Genomic DNA, 18,831 nt, shown 5'->3' on the forward strand with positions numbered 1-18,831 from the left:
GGAAGGGGGTGGGATCCATGGGTGCCTTGTGCCGATCACTCTGCTTGACACACACATCCAGGATGTACCATCTGCCAAGGTCAGAACACACTGATCTCCCAGCGCGGACCCCACCATCACTTCTGCTCAGACACAGTGAGCACCTTGCTCTTGTGAGACCTCTTCCTGTCTCTCCCTGCGGTTTGGTGTCAGCTTGTAGCATACACTTGAAGCTTGTTTCTTTACCTTCATCCCAAAGCTCTGTAAGGTGTGCCTGTCACTCAGTTCTCCCTGCATCCTCCCTGTTCCAAAGCCCTTCTGTTCTTGCCCCTGGGGTACCTGCACTGCCGGTGTTGCAGACTGTTTTGGTATGTGGTATGTCCTTTGGCTTCTGCCTTTCCTAGGATGGACTTTGAATAATTCACTTCAGCTTTTCTGGTGCTTTGGCAACCAAAAGTACTGATTTTCACTTCAGCAGCTCTGTTTCCCTTAGTGACCCTTGGTTCCTGCTACTGAACCTATTTTCCAAGCTAAGATCTAGACCCTGGGCTGTCAACAGAGTTTGGACCACAGAAGTAGGTGTAGCAGGCTCGGGAGTGAGGTGGCTATGGATCTGCCTCCAGGCCTTGGCACTCAGGGTATCAAAGAGGCGCTGAAGCTGGTTTTTAAGATCTGACCTGCTTCATGGTAAAGGGGAACTCTTTTCTTTGTACTTTTTAAAAATTATTATTATTATTATTATTATTATTATTATTATTATTATTATTTTCGAGACAGGGTTTCTCTGTGTAGCTTTGCACCTTTCCCGGAACTCACTCTGTAGTCCAGGCTGGCCTTGAACTCACAGAGATCCAGGGGTTAAAGGCATCCGCCACCACCACTCAGCTTCTTTGTACTTTTTAAAAGTCATGCCATGTAGCCTAGCCTGGCCTACCTTATGATTTTCTGGCCTATTACAGGTGTATAGCACCCAACCCAACAAAAGTAAACTTTTTTTCTTTTTCAGTACTGGGGAATCACTCTACCACTGAGCAACCTGCTTTTAGACTGATTTTTCAAAAACTTTTAGGATTCCTTCAAGTGATAGACTCCTTATCATTTTATTGATTTTGTCTTTAAAATTATTATTTTAGACTGTTGCTGAAAGTTTTTCTGTGTCCAGCCTGATCTGCAGCTGCCCAGACCCAAGTAAACACACAGAGGCTTATATTAATTAAAAACCGCTTAGCCATTAGCTCAGGCTTACCACTGACTAGCTCTTACACTTAAACACAGCCCATTTCTGTTAATCTATATGTCGCCATGTGTTCCACGTCGTTCCGTGGCTTTACCTGTGTGCCATTACATGCTGCTCCCTGGATGGTGGCATGGCATCTCCTGACTCAACCTTCCTCTTCCCAGAATTCTCCTTGTCTGCTTATCCTGCCTATACTTCCTGCCTGGCTACTGGCCAATCAGCGTTTAATTAAAACAGTGCACAAAAGCATTAGCCCACAGCACTGGACCAAAGAAATGGCTCAGCAGGTAAAGGCATTTGCCACCAAGCCTGATAACCTGAGCTCACTTACCAGAACCCACATGGTAGGAGAGAACAAACACCTGCAAGTTATCCTCTGACCCTCATGTGTGAACAGTGGTATGTGTATTCCTCAAAACAAACACATTTTTAATTTTATTGTAGAATTACAATTGCATACATTCATGAGATAAAATGTGATGTCTTCACACACACACACACACACACACACACACACACACACCAAAATACACACACACACATATATATATATATATATATATATATATATATATATATATATATATCATAAGTAAACCAAGGTTTTTGCTTTTGGTTTTTAGTTTTTTGAGCTAAAGTGCTGCGAGTGAAAGTGTGCACCACCACATCTGACTAAGCCAAGCTTATTAACATTCTCTCTTTAATTTTTTTTATTGAAAATATACTCTTGCCGGGCGGTGGTGGCGCACGCCTTTAATCCCAGCACTTGGGAGGAAGAGCCAGGCGGATCTCTGTGAGTTCGAGGCCAGCCTGGGCTACCAAGTGAGCTCCAGGAAAGGCGCAAAGCTATGCAGAGAAACCCTGTCTCGAAAAACCAAAAAAAAAAAAAAAAAGAAAAAGAAAAAGAAAATATACTCTTTCCTACCAGGCAGCAGTGGCACACACCTTTTTTTTTGTTTGTTTCTTTTGTTTTGTTTTGTTTTTTTGAGACAGGGTTTCTCTGCGTAGCTTTGCGCCTTTCCTGGAGCTCACTTGGTAGCCCAGGCTGGCCTTGAACTCACAGAGATCCGCCTGGCTCTGCCACCAATGCCCGGCGGCACACACCTTTAATTTCAGCACTTGGGAGGCAGAGCAAGGCGGATCTCTGTGAGTTCAAGGCCAGCCTGGTCTACAGAGTGAGATCCAGGACAGGCACCAAAACTACACAGAGAAACCCTGTCTTGAAAACAACAACAACAACAACAAAAAAAAAGACAGAAAAAAAGAAAGAAAATATACTCTTCTCTCATACAATACATCCCAACCACAGTTTCCCCTCCCTCCACCGCCCCCCCAGCTCCCTCCACCTCTCCCCTCCCCCAGATCCACTTCCCACCCTTTGCTTAAAATCTTTGCTTTTAGAAAAGACCAAGCCTATAAAAAACAACAGCCAAACAAGACAAAACAAGATATAATAAGACAAGGCAAAAGCCCTCATATGGAGACTGGATAAGGCAACCCAATAGGAGGAAAAGAGTCCCAAGAGGAGGCAAAAGAGTCAGAGATACACCAGCTCCCACTGTTGGGAGTCCCACAAAAACACCAAACTATCACACCACAACATATATATACACGGGATCTGGCACAACCCATGCAGGTCCCGTGCTTGCTGGCTCCAGTCTCTGTGAGCCCTGCTTAGTTGATTGCTTAGTTGATTGAGAGGACCATTTAATTGCAAGACATTTTAAAGTTAGTATACAAAATGATGTGGTTCCTTATGTTATATTCATACATATGTCATTATATCATGTTCTTATTCATCTTACCCTTCAATTTTAGAACAGTTTTATTGTACAAAGTATAAAGAAGAAAAATATATTCAAGTGGATCCTTCCTCTTACAGACACTCCCTCCCAGAAGATGCAGGAAAGTATTTTGACCAGGACAGTCGTGTTCTGGAGGCTCCGATGACAATCTGGGTGGCTGACCAGGTCTGTACAGGACACTTTCTGGGAATGTTAAGTACTGCTTGGGAACAGGTGGCTGCTGTGGGAGGTCAAACCCTGTGTCTCCAATGACAATGCCTAAAGAGGTAGAACCTTGATTTCAAAACCCATCCTCACTTCCCAGCCGGTGATATCCAGGAATCTGACAGGCAGCTTTGCCTCCTATCTATATAACCCCTGCATAGTATGAAATAACAGAAAAAGGCTTCTTACCTGAGTAGGCTGGCTCAGATACCTCACCCACATATGCCTATGGGGCTGGAGAGATGGCTCAGGTGTTAAAAGCACTGTTGCTCTTCCAGAGGACCCAGGTTCAATTCCCTGTACCCACTGTCTGTATGTAACTCCTGTTCCAGGGGATTTGACACCATCACACAGACATACATGTAGGCAAAACACAAAAGTACATAAAATACAAATAAATAAATTATTTTTAAAAAAGAAATATGCCTATACAATTGAACACAGATACACTGATGAATGCACCACATACACACATAGGTATGCATGTTATGATCTCATCAACATGGGTCCACATATGTATGTGCTTACAAACAATATATCCACACATAGTCACATGCCACATTGCCACACCTGGTTGGTGCTTTAGACTACTGCTTGCACTCCTTCTCTATTCACCATGGAATTCTGGCTCAGACACTCAGTTGTCCACTAGGAAATACTGAGGAATGGTCTGGCTGAGAAACTCATGTTCTGGAAATAGTATGCTGTTGGCCACACGGCAGCAGAACTGCCTTTATTATTTGGGGCTTTTGCATAAATCTTCCAGTGGCTGGGAATGTTCTCTGCCGTTTGCACCTTAGATCAAACCAGTGGGCTTCACTGTCCAAGCCATCGTCACCACCTCAGACTTGGAAATCAGCCCCTTAGAGATAAACTTTGGCTACTGTACCATCTATGAGGCTATCAGGACAGAAATCAGCCTCAGCAACCTCTCACTGTTGCCCCAGGAGTTTGGGTTCGTTGGACTTCCAAAGGTACCTGCTGTGGTCATCCCGGGGGATGTGGAGCAGGACATAACAGCTGCTCTCCAGGCCCAGGTGTCAGCAACTCTGCTTCCCTGTAAAACCTCCCAGTTGAACCTTTCCTGGGGGCTCCTGGGCCTCTCATGTTTCTGACTTTAAGGTACCCAAAAAGCTTCAGACTCTCCCTGCCCACCTTCTAAGACTTTCTCTGGCCAAGAGGATGCCCAGGCCTGACTGCCATAAGCCCTTCCTAGGCTGTCCCTATCCACCCACACACTTGGTAAGGTTGAGCACTCACACACATACACATCTTTCATACTCTCACACCCTCTGCGTGTCCTCCTAAAGTGGCATGTTCACATATCACTTCCCCATACAGGGTACACAGTTTTCTACCAGCTTCTCTACAGAGCATGGTTTTCACTTTGACTCTGTTCCCATTCCTCAGTATGTGGACATCCAGCCCAATGATGGGTTTGGGACAATCTTGCCACTGGAAACTCTGCAACTTGATGTGATTTTCCAACCCATTAAGGCCAAGGAATACAGATTTGAGCTGGTCTGCAAATCCGAAATAAACCGGTAAGCCTGCTAGGCAGAGGAGACGTGTGACCATTGTGTCCTTTCCTCAAATTCCACCAGGCTGACCTCGGGCATGGGGTAGACAGCACTGCTGACCAATAGGAGCCCAAGACCCAGGGATAGATAGATTTTAGGTCCATATGACCTTTTACTTTGGACTAGTTTACCCTTGTATGTGAAGAGATAAGGAAATAATGAGTCAATGAATATGAGTATTGTAAACATGAGCATCTGTGTGCATGTCAGTACATTGTGAAAAGTATCTTGGTATAAGTATTCATACATTATTCACTCTCAAGGCTTGAAATATGTCATTCCTTGCTTTCCTGGGTTTCTGTTGGGAGGTCTAGTGCTATTCCAATGTATTTACCTTTGCAAGTTGGTATCTTGGGCATACTCAGTTGGTAGAATGCTTGCTGCACATGCTTGAAGCCCTGAATTTGATCCTCAGCACCACATGAAGCAGTGCTGTAAGCACTTATAATACCAGCACGTGGACATCAGAGGCAAGAGAGTCAGAGTGGAGGTTATCTTTGGCCAAGTAATGTGGTTGAGGCCAACTTGGGCTATATAAAACCTGTCCCAGAAACTCAAAACAAAACAAAACAAAACCTCTTATTTTAATATTTAAAAGGAGTTAGAGAGATGGCTTAGCAATTAAAGGCACTTACTGTTCTTTCAGAGGACATCAGTTCAGTTCTCAGCATCCACATGGTGGCTCACAACCATCTGTAACTTCAGTTCCAGGCAATCATGTCTTCTCTGACCTTCTCGGTCTCCTGCGCACACACAGTACACATAAAATTATACAATTGAGCATGTGTGCATGCATACAAGTGTATACACACACACACACACACACACTTTTTTCTTTCTTTTCTTTTCTTTTCTTTTTTTTTTTTTTTTTTTTTTTTTGGTTTTTCGAGACAGGCTTTCTCTGTGTAGCTTTGCGCCTGTCCTGGAACTCACTTTGTAGACCAGGCTGGCCTCGAACTCACAGAGATCTGCCTGCCTCTGCCTCCCAAGTGCTGGGATTAAAGGCGTGCGCCACCACTGCCCGGCAAATTTTTAATTTAAAGATTTGAGCCAGGTGCAGTGGAGCATGCCTCTAATCCCAGCCCCAGCAAGCAGATCTCTGTGAGTTTGAGGCTGCCCTATCTATAGAGTGAATTCCTGGCCAGCCAAGACTACACAGTGAGACCCTGTTTCAAAAACAAAACAAAAAGGGTTTGAGAGCTGTGGGGACGGCTCAGTGGGTAGAGTGCCTGCTGTGGAAGTCTGAGGATCCGAGTGTGAGTCCTTAGAACCCACACAAAGCGCAGCCCTGCACCTGTGACTCCATTGCTCCTGTGACAAACTGCAAGGTAGAGAAGGTAAAATCCTTGGAAAACTCAAGGGCCAGCTGGCCTGATATGTAGCCGTGAACAGCAACAAAAAGAGAGACCTTTTTGTAAAATGGATCAGTGGATAAGGCACTTGTCACCAAGCCTGGCAACCTGGTAGGAGAGTATTGGCATTCACAAACATGCTAAATAAATATAAAGAAAAATTTTAAATAAAAAAGAGAGATCTTATCTCAAAACAAGGTAGAAGGCAAGAACCAACTTCCAAAGTTGTCCTCTGACCTCCACCCTTGCACTATAGCACATGCAAGCACACACTCACACAATATAGACACATATATCTATAGACACATATATACCTGCATTGTACACACACAAACTGAAGAAAAAATATTTAGAATTTTTAACTCGGGTAGTGGCACAGGCCTGTATTTTCAGCATTCAGGAAGCGGAAGCAGAAGGACCAAGTTTGAGGCCATCCTGAGCTATATAGTGAGTGAGCTATAGGCCAGCCTAGGCTACATAAAAAAGAAAAGATTCCAGTAAATTTTGTATTTAGTCATAATCATTCTTTATGCATTTATTCAATTAAACATTAATAATAATCACTCTACCCCAAAAGATATTAACTTACATATTTGAATATTTGAACATATTTTATATATGTGTAGGTAGATCTGTGTGCACAGTTGGGTGTCTGTGTGGACATACATGTGTGTGCCTGTGGATGTCAAAGGTCTTTGGGTGTTGTTCCTCACTCTCTCTAGCGTTGCACCTTCCACTATCTCTTTGTGACAAGGCCTCTTGCTGGCTTGGGACTTTGCCAAGTAGGCCAGGCTAGCTAGCTAGCAAACTTCTAAAGAATTGTCTGTTTCTCACTCCCATCTCACAAATGCTGGGGTTATAAATATATGTCATTGTGCCCAGATTGTTAGGAGGATGCTAAGGATCAAACTTGAGTCCATGTGCTTATAAGACAAGTGCTTGACAACTGAGCCATCTCCCCAGCCCCTGAACACATTTTGTGGTAGATGAGAGTTTGATAGGATAATCCATGTACTTGCTTAAAGCATTAAAAATACATGTAATGGGGCTGGAGAGATGGCTCAGCAGTTAAGAGCACTAGTTGCTCTTCCAGAAGACCAGGGTTCAATTTCCAACACCCATATGGCGGCACACAATGGTCTGTAACTATAATCCCAGGGCATCTTATGCTCTCTTTGGCTTCTGCATGCACTGTAATCATGTGGTGGGCAGACATGCAGGCAAAATGCCCACTCACATATATTTAACATAAACCTTTAAAGCTGGGCAGTTGTCATGCATGCCTTTAATCCCAGCACTTGGGAGGCAGAGGCAGGTAGATCTTTGGGTTCAAGGCCAGCCTGGTCTACATAGTGAGTTTGAGGACAGCCAGGGCTACACAGAGAAACCCTGTCTCAAAAAACAAACAAACAAATAAATAAATGTAGGTGGATGTTTCTTTCCTACCCGCCAGTTCCCAAATAAACACATTGAGGCTTAATATTAATTATAAATGCTCGGCCAATAGCTCAGGCTTATTACTAACTAACTAGCTCTTACAACTTAAATTAACCTATTTCTGTTAATCTATGTGTTGCTACGTGGCTCATGGCTTTGCCTGTCCTCTAGCATGTCTTGCTCCCTCTGTGTCTCCTGGTGACACCACTGACTCTGCCCGTCTTCATCCCAGCCTCCTTAGTTTGGCTATTCTGCCTATACTTCCTACCTGACTATCGGCCAGTCAGCTTTTTATTAAACCAATTCAAGTGACAAATTTTTACAGTGTACAAAAGGATTATTCCACAGCAAATAAACTTTTAAAACAAGATATGTAATGAGTGCAGGGTGAAACTGAACAACTGAGCTCTTTCTTAGCAGGCACAAGGACTTAGATTCAATCCTCAGCACAGAAAACAAATGATAAAAGTTGATGAGTGAACATAAGAGTTCTGGGAAAATATAGAATGTAAACTTCCTGTGGTTAAAATGACCAGATACCTAGAGCTAGAATTATAGCTCAATTGGTAGAGTGCTTGCCTGGCATGCACAAAACCCTAAGTTCAATACCCTTCACTCCATAAATAAGACATGGTGAAACACACCTGTTATTCCAGCACTCAGGACATGGAGAAAGGAGGATTTTAACTGCCAATAAATATTTAATGTAATAAGCCTGAAATCAACTCCTTTTACTACATTTTTCTTTTCTTAAAATTTTTACTTTTAGCCAAGCAGCGATGGCATATGGCTTTAATCCCAGCACTTGGGAGGCAGAGGCATGTGATTCTCCAGTTTCAAGGCCAGCCTGGTTTACAAATCGAGTTCCAGGATAAACAGGGCTGTTACACAGAGAAACCCTGTCTCAAAAAACAAAAACAAAAACAATTTATTTACATATATATGGGTTGCTTGCTTGTCTGAATATGTACTATATACATACAGGTGTGTAGATGTAACTCTAAACAGTCTTATTAAATAAGAAACACAGAGCCAAATGCAGAGTTAAAAGCCCAAGAGGTCAGAGCAGTAGCAAATAGCCTTTAGCTTACCAGCCGCTGCCGTCCTTCCCTTGAGAAAAGAGACCTACTTCCTGTGTGTCTGTTTTTTTGTTTTTTTTTGTTTTGTTTTTTTTTGGTTTTTTGTTTTGTTGTTTTGGTTTTTTGAGATAGGCTTTCTCTGTGTAGCTTTGGAGCCTGTCCTGGAACTTACTTGGTAGTCCAGGCTGGCCTCGAACTCACAGAGATCCGCCTGTCTCTGCCTCCCAAGTGCTGGGATGAAAGGTGTGCGCCACCACCGCCCTGCCGTGTCTGTATTTTTTATTGACTTTCTGTTCTGCCTTCTCATTGGTTCTAAACCCAACCACGTGACTTCTTCGTCACTGCCTATCTATACAGACCTCCAGGTCTCTATGGTTGGTACTTGGATTAAAGGTGTGTGTCACCAAGCTGGCTATGTCCTTGAACACACAGACTCTGCCTGCCATGTGAGTGGATTAAGGGCGTGTGCTACCACTGCCAGACTTCTGCTAAATGGCTTGCTATTAGCTCTGACCCCCAGGCAACTTTATTTATTAACATACAAATAAAATCACATTTCAGCACAAATAAAATATCACCACACAGGTGCCTACAGAGGTCAGAAGAGGACTTTGCTCCCCTTGAACTGGAGTTACAGGTAGTTTCAGCCCCCATGTGGGTACTGAGAACTGAACCTGGGTCATCAGCAAGAACAGCCAAGGCAGTGCTCTTAACCTCTAAGCTAGTGGTTCTCAACTTGTGGGTAGAGACTCCTTTGGGGAGGGGTTTCATTTCAAATATTTATATTAGGATTCATAACAGTAGCAAAATTACAGTTATGAAGTAGCAACAAAAATAATTTTATGGCTGGGGGTCACCACAACATGAGGAACTAACTGTATTAAAGGGTCGCTGCATTAGGAAGATTGGGAACCACTGCTTTAAGCCATCTCTTAGCCCTGAAGCTCTTATTTTTAAAGTAACTTATAGATTTTTATTTCACTTATATAATTTTGCTTACACATTTTCCCCACATTGGTTAATGAGGTCATAAACAACTGTGAGGACTGTAGGAGTAAGTATTGGGCACCTGGGGCATCATCAGCTCAACAGGCCTGTCCATCACAATTGGCATGTGGAGAGCTGTGTGTCTCCTCCACTCAGGGCTGCAGAGGGACCACAGATGCCACGGCACAGAATGAACATAACCCACATGGTTGCTTTCAGGTGCTTCAAGGTGTCTTGCCAAGCAGTAGGTGTCCACCCACCCCTGGAGTTGTCCCACTACCAGATCAAGTTTTCAGCCACTGCCTTGTATGGCACCACTGTGTCCACACTGTATGTCATCAATTCTCACCTGAGCATGAACAAACTGATCCACTCCTTGCCTCGAATTGGGTCAGAGGAAGCTACCCCAGTGGGACCAACATCCTTTGAGTTCTTGGTGCCCCCTAATTCACCCATCACCATCTCACCATCCGTGGGAACCGTGTTACCAGGAAAGGTAAGCATGGGCCCCACTGACAAGCTAGGAGGCAACGCGTCCAGGCCACTCTCTAGGGTGCCTGGCTTGGTACACCTTAACCACAGGTATTGAACCACAGCAAGGCCAAGGGTATAAGCCAGGGGCTCAGGAGCAGTGGAAAGAAGACACGGTGCCCTTGGCCTCATCTGAGCTGAGAGGCAGAGAGCTCTGAGAGGAAGCTGATCCAGCACATGCCTGCCTGGGGCTGGAAGGAAGATGTGCAGACTGTCAGAGCAGCCAAGTGTTGGCTCATAGTAGACAGCTAAAGAAAGCCACACAATACCTGCCTCAAGGAGCACACCTGTGTGGCCCACTTCCGTTCAGTGTCCTTTTGTCTGGTCACCAGCAGGATTCAAAGGATACAGTTGTTTAAAACATGTTCTGTTGAATTTAGAAATTACTCCCTCCATATTGGTTGTCGTCTCCCACTGAGTTATGACAGTGTCTAGCTCTATTTTTCCTTCTACTCTGCCTTTTCCCTTCTCCTTCCTCTTCCTTTTCTGTCTTCTCTCCTTTTTTCTCATCTCTCCCTCCCCTGTTCACTCTTCTCCTCCTAACTTTTCTTCCCCCTCCTACCCATCATTTCACCCCTACAAACCCCACGCCTACATCCTGAGCATCAAGGAGATGTGGTCAGCAAGTCACCGTGGAATCTTTCCTCAGACATGTCCCATGGGAACTTGCTGCAGATGGGAAAGGGCTCCATGTTCCCAGGTTCATTTCTTACTCTAGTCTGGTGAGGTTCTGACCCATTCAGGACCCTGCTCTCAGCACCTCTAGTTAACAGACCTCCAACATACATGGCCTGAAGTCCACCCCAGCTTCCTAGGGCAGTGATCAGGGAGAACCTTCCTGGAAGGGAACATCTAGGTTAAAATATCAAAAAAGCAACCTTAGAGAAATGCAGTCAAGCTTGCTGGAACATGCCTTTTGAGAGACAAAGGTAGGCAGATCTCTGTGAGTTCAAAGCTAGCCTGGTCTGCAGAGAGAGTTCCAGGACAGCCAGGGCTACACAGAGAGACTATCTTGGAAAAAAAAAAAAAGTCGGGGGCGGGGGGCGGGGGGAGGGGGAGAGGAAAGGAAGAAGAGGGGAGGGGAGGTTGAGAGAGAGAGAGAGAGAGAGAGAGAGAGAGAGAGAGAGAGAGAGAGTGCAGACCACCATGGGAGGAGGGAGGTGCACCAGCAGGGCCACCTCTGCCCTCTGAGCTTCTGGGGGAGGGTTGGCAGTCCTAGTGTCTCTCTGCAGAGGTGTTTGGTCCAAGTGGCCTTCCAGCCTGTACTGCCACATGAGACAATCCTTGAGGAAGCCATTCATATCCTGAACAAGGAAACAGAGACCAAACTGGTAAGTGAAGTATTTTAGGGGAGGTGCATAGTGACCAGAGGGGAGCGGCATGAGGGGAGCAAATGGCATGCCACCAAACGGAAGGTGGTGCAGATGTGTGGGCTTGCTGGGGATGACCCTGTAGGCTGTGAATATGTTTCATTACCATTGGTTAATAAAGAAGCTGCTTTGGCCTACAGCAAGGCAGGATAGAGCCAGGTGGGAAATCCAAGCAGAGATACGGATAGTAGACGGGTGAAGTCAGACAGTTGCCAGGGAGCCGCCAGAGCAGCAAGATGTACTAGAGAACAGGTAATGCCACAAGCCACATGGAAAAATATAGATAAATAGAAATGGGTTAATTTAAGTTGTGGGAGCTAGTTAGTAATAAGCCTAAGCAATAGGCCAAATGGTTTGTAATTAATATTAAACCTCTGAGTGATTATTTTAAAAGTGGCTACAGAACCAGGCAGGACAGAAAAGCCTCTTTTCACATGGTCCTTGGCGCCTGGGACTGCAGTCTGTGTCCTACATATGACAGAGGTACAAGGCAGACTTTTCTGGGACTGTGCTCCGAGCTGGTAAAAGGTTGTCTTGCAAGAGCTCTCCCTTTCCTGGAAGCACCACCAGGCAGCAGGAGGCAAGGGTGACCCTAGGGTGGCTGGAGTTTTGACCAAAGCAGGGCTGGGATAAAAACCCAGAATAGCTTCTCATGAGGGATAACACAGAAACCACCTTTGGAAGGCAGCCTTGAAACAGTAGGCAAGCCTCACCCAACAGTATGTACAGGCTTTCCATGCTGTACCAACTTAGGGAGTTGTGAAGCCACTGGCTACAGGCTTACCCTTCTCGTGGCCTCATGCCTCTCATACTACACGCATGAGCGAAGAGCCCTGACCTTCCTTCCACCTTCTGATGAGGCAGTGAGGTTCAAGAAAGGAATGGACTGGAGGAGACTGATGACCCCAATTCGGCAAACTTCTTACTCTCTGTGGCTTGGTCTCTCTAAGTTCAGACATTTCAGGCCATGAACTTGTCCTTGGAGGGTCTCTGTGCGTGGGCTTCCCTGGATGCTTATCTGTCTGCACTGCTTACTTTCTTAATGATGCACCTGTTGTCAAACTCCCTTAGAGAGCCAGTTGCTTTGAGGATACCATTCACTCCAATCTTGAACCGGTAGTTCCTGTCACTCAGCAAGCAGTCAAACCAAGCCTGCTAGGCTAGGCTATAAACAGACATTTCCCCACTGCCCAGTCCCAAATAAACACACAGAGGCTCACATGAATTATAAATTCTCAGCCAGTAGCTCAGGCTTATTACTAACTAGCTCTTACATTTTAAGTTAACCCATATTCCTTATTTACACTCTACCACATGGTGGTACCTTTATTAGCATGGCACATTCATCTCCTACTTCCTCTGCATCTGGCTGGTGACTCCTGACTCTGGCCTTCTCCTTCCCAGCATTCCTTTAGTCTACTTACCCTGCCTATACTTCCTGCCTGGCTACTGGCCAATCAGTGTTTTATTAAACCAATTCAAGTGACATCTTTACAGTGTACAAGAGGATTATTCCACAGCAGTGGGCCTCAGAAGAGCCTGAGACAGGGGAGCAGTGAAACACCTGCTGTGCAGAGGACTGAGCCCCAATGGTAGCCCCTCAGCATCTGCTCCTGCTTACAGTTCCGAAAGGAAACAACCCAAAGGAAGGAACAGTGGAAACAGTCTCTGCCTGTGGTTCGGGTTCACAACCGGGACCGACCAACCCGGGCCTCTACTCCCCATACCCAAGAGCTGCAGAGGCAGGAGCTCAGTGCCAGGTAGGACGGAGGGATCTTCCCAATCTGCATCTCACCAGCTCTCCCCAGATGTGATGAAGCCTACCTTGTTCAGTAGAGGTTTTCCCATACATTGCCTGGAGCACGGCTTCACTAACTTGTGTGTCTGCAGATCCAAAACTGACTGTGTAGTGGTATTTGCTGCATGACTGGCCTCAGAAATAGTTGGACTCAGGTCTCTTCTTCTGAGGCATCTGCTCCTTGGCTATTCCCATGGGCCTGGTATCCCTCTGAACAGACTACTCCATGGTCTGACTCCAGCCTCCTCAATGAACAAATGAGCCCAAGAAAGCTCTGATGGGTTAGGCCACTTGCCAGCCCAGGACCTGTCCCTGTGGACCCAGGAATGTGGTTCTGTAGTGACAAAAACATTTACTCCCTCTCTGGATGACCAGGGTCTGCAGTGGGGGAGAAGGTCCCTACAGGAGCCAGAGAAGGGTGGGGAAAGTTAGTCTACCAGACAAAACTGGTGTGGCTACCACCTGGGACCCATAGTGGCTCTGAGCTCTGCCTCTTAATACTTTCACCTTCCCTGGAGAGTCCACCTGAGCCCACAGCCCTAGAGAGCAGGCATGACCATCAAAGATGAGGAAGGTCTGGTCCCACTCTGAGTATCCTAGGAACAGAGCCTAAGGTCATGAGGAACATGCATGAATGTTCTTTACTGCCTTCATTCCAGTTCCAATGAATACCAAGCTGCACAAGCCACCTTGGTCAGAACCTTCCAGGGGAAGTTTGACAGGTTTGTAGTGCCCTGTGTCGTTGCCAGTGGTGACATCAAAGACAGGAAGGCATCAGAACCTCTGAGCTTCAGGTGTGTGGGGTTCTTGAGACAGGATGGGGTGTGATTGGCCATAAAATCACTGTCCCTCCTCTACTGCTGGTCATATCTGAGACCTGGGGGACACAGAGTCACCCTAATCTGCCATTATTTGCCCTTGTCCTGCTTCTAGCCCCTATAACACTCTATATCTGGAGCTATGGTGTCCAGTAGTGGCTCCATCCATTGTGGTGACATCTAATGAAGGCAAGACTGTCGTTAACTTTGGTGATATTGCTGTGGGTAAGTCCTAATTCTATACTGACAGCCCTCACTCCTGACAGCGTATCTTTTTTTTAAGCTGAGGATTGAACCCAGGGCCTTGTGCTTGCTAGGCAAGGGCTCTACCACTGAGTTAAATCCCCAATCCGACAGCGTATCTTCTACCCTGGGTACCAGGACCATTCCAGTTACCATCTGCTCCCTGACCTTGCTGCAGAAATAGATGCTCCTTGGACCTTTGTGACTGTGACCTGACTCTCTGCCACATTTCAGGGCATCGAGGCATAAAGAAGATCACCCTCCAGAACATTTCTCCGGAGGACCTTGCTGTATCCTTATCCATACTCAGTGAGTCAGCTTCCAGGGTTGGAGATGGCAGTGAGGTGTGTGGCAGAACCTGCAAAATGTCATCTTCATCCTTGATACTCAGTTCTTAGTTGGAGTTCTCAGTGCTGAACCCCCATGGCCCCTTCGTCCTGCTAAACCCTACCAGAAAGCTATGTTCTGGCGAGACACAGACCCTGGTGCTGTCCTTCTCACCCCACGAGAGCATACTGGTGAGTGCAGCCCCCAAGCAATGTTACTGCCCTGAGATCCCCACACTGCAGGACCATGATGTGGCCACAGGCAGACACCACTGTGTTCTCAGGCCCAGATGATCAGCTGGAGCTTGAAAGCAGCCTGTCCTGACCCAGTTCTTGCCAACAAGTCTGTGGAAGGAAAGATCTCCAGACTATCTCAGGAGCACAGTGCTATCAGCCAGCTACTCATGGGTAGAGCTCCCATATCTGCACTTTGCTAAAGGACATAATCTCCTTAGGCTCAGGAAACACTGGACATCATCTCCAAGAGAGGCACTCTCACCCTCACCCTTACGGGCACAGGTGTGGCATCCATGATTACATGCTCCATTGAAGGCAACATCCTCAACATGGGCTATGTGCTTGCCAGAGAATCTGTCTCGACAAATTTTAAGGTGAATTAAGCCCTGGTCCCAGCCTCCTTAAAAAAAATTTTTTGGAGCCAGTGAACTCTGCATTTGGAAGTACCCAGCTGGTTGGGGAACCCCTGGAGGCACACATTGTCTCTCCTGAATTCTGTTCCCGAGAGGCTGTCATTTCTAATGTCTTCCTAGCAGGGACCCCAGAGCCTTTACTTCTAGGAAAACTGGGAGCACCCTCCCCCTGACCTGACAAAGCGCTGGCCTGAAGGATGTTTCTTGTCTTCCTACATCAGGCTCTTCCTCTTTGCTACTTATTTACTTCTTTGGACCTCTAACTAGGTGTCTCCCAGTGGACAGACCTCTAAGGAGATCCATGCTGTTACCTGGGCTCCCTCATGTTCACGTGAACATGGTCCTGTCTCACCCTGAGAGCTATCCTAGGTTTGGACTCAAGCAACCTACTTGCCCACCTGCTCTGATGGGGTCCTGAAGTAGAATACCATACAGGGTGCTATCCAAAGAGAGGACTGAGGGAGGAGAAGAGACTAGATGAGGATATGGTTCAGTTAAGAGGAGCTCTGGAGAACAGTTGACAGGCACAGAGCTGGCCACACAGTTGGGCAGGGAAGCAGGCTGCCAGCCAGCCTTGGAAAAGGCCAAGTGATTGAGTACCAACAGTCCCAAATACTGCTACTGTGGTTACTGTTGGCAGTACCACCAGAAAGGGCTTGTAGCATAGTGTCACCTGGTCCCCATCAGGTGTGATCCAGCAGCAAACAACCTAGTCATAGATACTGACCACAGGCATAGGGCAGCTTAGGGTATGCTAGTTGAGTGACATCTTGCTCTTGCAGCTACAGAATGAATCCTCGCTTCCCATCAAGTTCTGGATGCGGCTGGAGAGCCTCTCCAAAAAAAGGGCTGAGAACCGGCAGCAGCTACCAAAGTTCCTTACCTCCCATGAGCAGAGGACCGAAATTGTTGGTGAGTTAACACATTGCCAGGAATCACAGGGGTACGGAACCATGAGGAGATATGTGCTGATGGAGTACAGCAAGACAGATCATGAAGAGACTGAGCAAAAAGGGATGCAGAAGGGTATGAGCTCAGTGGAGCAGGACTGGTAGTGTTGATCATAACCCCTGTCCTGCCCGCAGGTACACAGAACCACAATGGCCAGAGCGTATTCAGTGTTGTTCCAGTTGAGGGACTCATGGTCCCTGGGAAGACTCACGAATTCACCATAACCTTCAGTCCAGACCATGAAAGCCTCTACTTCTCCGACCTGCTCCAAGTGGTGCTCTTTGAAAAGGTGGAGCCCTCACAGATCTCACCCCATTTTGGGAAGGATCCCTGTGTGTCCCTTATCTGCCCCTTCCTGGAGGCTTTTATTATCTGGTATCTCATGTTGGAGGATGTCAGACAGAGATCAGCATCCCTGGTTCTCCAGGCCCCACCCTGAACCAGCCTCAGTCCCCAATTGTCAAGCTTCAGGGCAGGTTGCTATGCTTCTTGTCCCCAGAAAGTCTCCCACCAGATCCTCCTGAAGGGTGCTGCCCGTGAGCACATGATGTTTGTGGAGGGAGGAGACCCACTGGATGTGCCTGTGGAGTCCCTGACAGTGATCCCTGCCTTCGACCCAGAACATAGAGAAGGTGAGCCCCTACCATGTGATTTCTGGCTCAGGGAAAGGGGAGCAGTGAGAGGGCCCTCTAGTACCCCAGGCCAGCAAGTGGGCATACCAAGGCCCATTGGAGAAGAGCAGATTACTAGCCCATCAGCCCCAGAGCCAGGCAGGATGCCCTACCAATCTCTACCAAGGAGACTGCTCTGAGAGGTTCCAGCTTCACCCTCCACTTCCTATTGTGCCGCCTGACCCTGGACAGCTCACCTCACCCCAGACACATCCTTCCATCTAACCACTTTTCAGCTAGATCTCCCCCTCCAGAAGCAGAGGAGATGAAGCCTATTCTGGTGACCTTGAACTATGTCCAGTTTGACACAGACATGCCAACCCCACCTGCTACCCGAGAGCTGCAAGTGGGCTGTATACGGACCACCCAGCCATCACCAAGGAAGGTGATTACAGCCCTAGCTTGAGCTAAACCCCAGAAACTTCATTGGCCTCCCTGACCTGGGCTCCCTGACCTCTCCTGGCCTTGTGTAGGATTTTTGCAGCAGATATAGGGTGGCAGTCCTGGTCAGAGTTGAGGGGTGGGTAAAGCTGGGCACCCTCATTCCACTAGTTCTACTGCCTCCTGAGAGTACCTGACCCTCTAACCTCCAGTAGTACCAATATCTCACAGACTGTGGAGTTCAGCCTGGACAGTATCCCATGGCTTCAGCACAAGGGCTTCACCATCGAGCCTTCCAGGGGTTCTGTGGAGCGTGGTCAGACCAAGACCATCAGTATCTCCTGGGTACCGCCTGCTGACTTTGATGTAGGTGCTGGGACCCCAGGCTGGGCAGGGAGAGGAAGTAGGCAGGGCGTTGGGAACAAGCAGATTTGTCTGGAAATCTTACTAAGGAGCTTCTTCTTCCAGCCGGACCATCCACTCATGGTGTCAACCCTGCTGCAGCTCCGGGGAGATGTAAAGGAAACCTACAAAGTCATCTTTGTAGCCTACGTGGTGGCTGGGCTCTGAGGTCACAGGAAACTGCAGAGCCTCTTGAACTCTCCTATCCACCCTTGAATCCCTTCCCAGGCTGTGGGGCCGGGGCAACCCATTCCCCTAGGCCTGGGACCTGGGACCTGGGCATCCCCTGCTGGGCAGGTTCAAACTTCCCAGAGCCAGAGCTCCCCAGCCCTACAGACATGGCTACTTCCTGCTGCCCTGAGAGCAATCCAAGAACATCCCCCCCCCCCCCCCCCCCCGCGCGCGCCACAAACCAAGAAATACTAATCCATCCAACTCACCACACACAGCCTGCTCCTAGATACACTACCTCCAGCCCCCAAATCCCAAACCCACCAGCACCTCCTCAGGCTTTAGAGGTCCTAGGAGATAGTGCAGGTCTATCAATAAACTCTAAGAACCAACGCACAAGTGTGCAGTGACAGGGTGGGGGTGGGGGGCTGGCTAAGCACAAAGTAAGGTGGGAGGGCAGCCTGGAGGAAGCCTGACCCACACCCCCTCTCACAGACACCAACCCATAAAACAATGTCCTGCCTGGAAAGAACCTCCCCGAGGGTGGAATCTTGCCGGATAACTAGAGGGAGTTCACCCTGACTCAAACGCTGGAAGATTCCTCCAAATCTATGTTATTGAGGGTAACAGCATACAGTTCAGGGTGCTGGGGGTGCAGAGCCAGGGTTGAGCCTGGTCCAGACCTAGAAAGGTACAGGGAGGAATAAGAGGAGGACAAGAGCTTCCAAAGTCCAGAGTTGGTCCCTTAAGCCTCCCAGCTCCTCCCAAGTCCCAGGAACCTAGATGATCCCAACCAAGAAGTAGGCCAGGGGCAAAGGGGGCCCAGCTTGTGAGTTTGAGTTTACACTTGTCTAAAAAG

The 18,831-nt window shown here is 47.3% G+C and overlaps 1 protein-coding gene across 50 annotated transcripts in view; it reads left to right on the forward strand.

Annotated features, from left to right (window-relative positions):
• Cfap74 (cilia and flagella associated protein 74) overlaps positions 1 to 18,364 on the forward strand; it is a 59,093-nt gene extending 40,729 nt beyond the window's left edge. For 4 of the 50 annotated variants that reach the window (XM_015986014.3, XM_076565822.1, XM_076565824.1 and 1 more), the window contains 17 exons: positions 3,099 to 3,186; positions 4,026 to 4,199; positions 4,636 to 4,769; positions 9,880 to 10,156; positions 11,424 to 11,522; positions 13,185 to 13,321; positions 14,019 to 14,153; positions 14,293 to 14,402; positions 14,655 to 14,710; positions 14,819 to 14,938; positions 15,202 to 15,357; positions 16,179 to 16,308; positions 16,482 to 16,636; positions 16,847 to 16,979; positions 17,255 to 17,403; positions 17,631 to 17,765; positions 17,868 to 18,364. In XM_015986014.3, the coding sequence (XP_015841500.2) occupies positions 3,099 to 3,186; positions 4,026 to 4,199; positions 4,636 to 4,769; positions 9,880 to 10,156; positions 11,424 to 11,522; positions 13,185 to 13,321; positions 14,019 to 14,153; positions 14,293 to 14,402; positions 14,655 to 14,710; positions 14,819 to 14,938; positions 15,202 to 15,357; positions 16,179 to 16,308; positions 16,482 to 16,636; positions 16,847 to 16,979; positions 17,255 to 17,403; positions 17,631 to 17,765; positions 17,868 to 17,969 (2,290 nt within the window). In that variant the 3' untranslated portion in view covers positions 17,970 to 18,364. Of the gene's footprint in view, positions 1 to 3,098; positions 3,187 to 4,025; positions 4,263 to 4,635; positions 4,770 to 9,879; positions 10,157 to 11,423; positions 11,523 to 13,058; positions 13,322 to 14,018; positions 14,154 to 14,292; positions 14,403 to 14,654; positions 14,730 to 14,811; positions 14,939 to 15,201; positions 15,358 to 16,178; positions 16,309 to 16,481; positions 16,637 to 16,846; positions 16,980 to 17,254; positions 17,404 to 17,614; positions 17,766 to 17,867 lie in introns of those variants that run through there. The other 46 variants (XM_076565825.1, XM_076565826.1, XM_042272295.2 and 43 more) reach the window with 35 other exon arrangements.
• Positions 18,365 to 18,831: the final 467 nt, after the last annotated feature.

The sequence above is a fragment of the Peromyscus maniculatus genome, chromosome 2 (genome assembly GCF_049852395.1).
Source record: "Peromyscus maniculatus bairdii isolate BWxNUB_F1_BW_parent chromosome 2, HU_Pman_BW_mat_3.1, whole genome shotgun sequence".
Classification (NCBI taxonomy): Eukaryota; Metazoa; Chordata; class Mammalia; order Rodentia; family Cricetidae; genus Peromyscus; species Peromyscus maniculatus.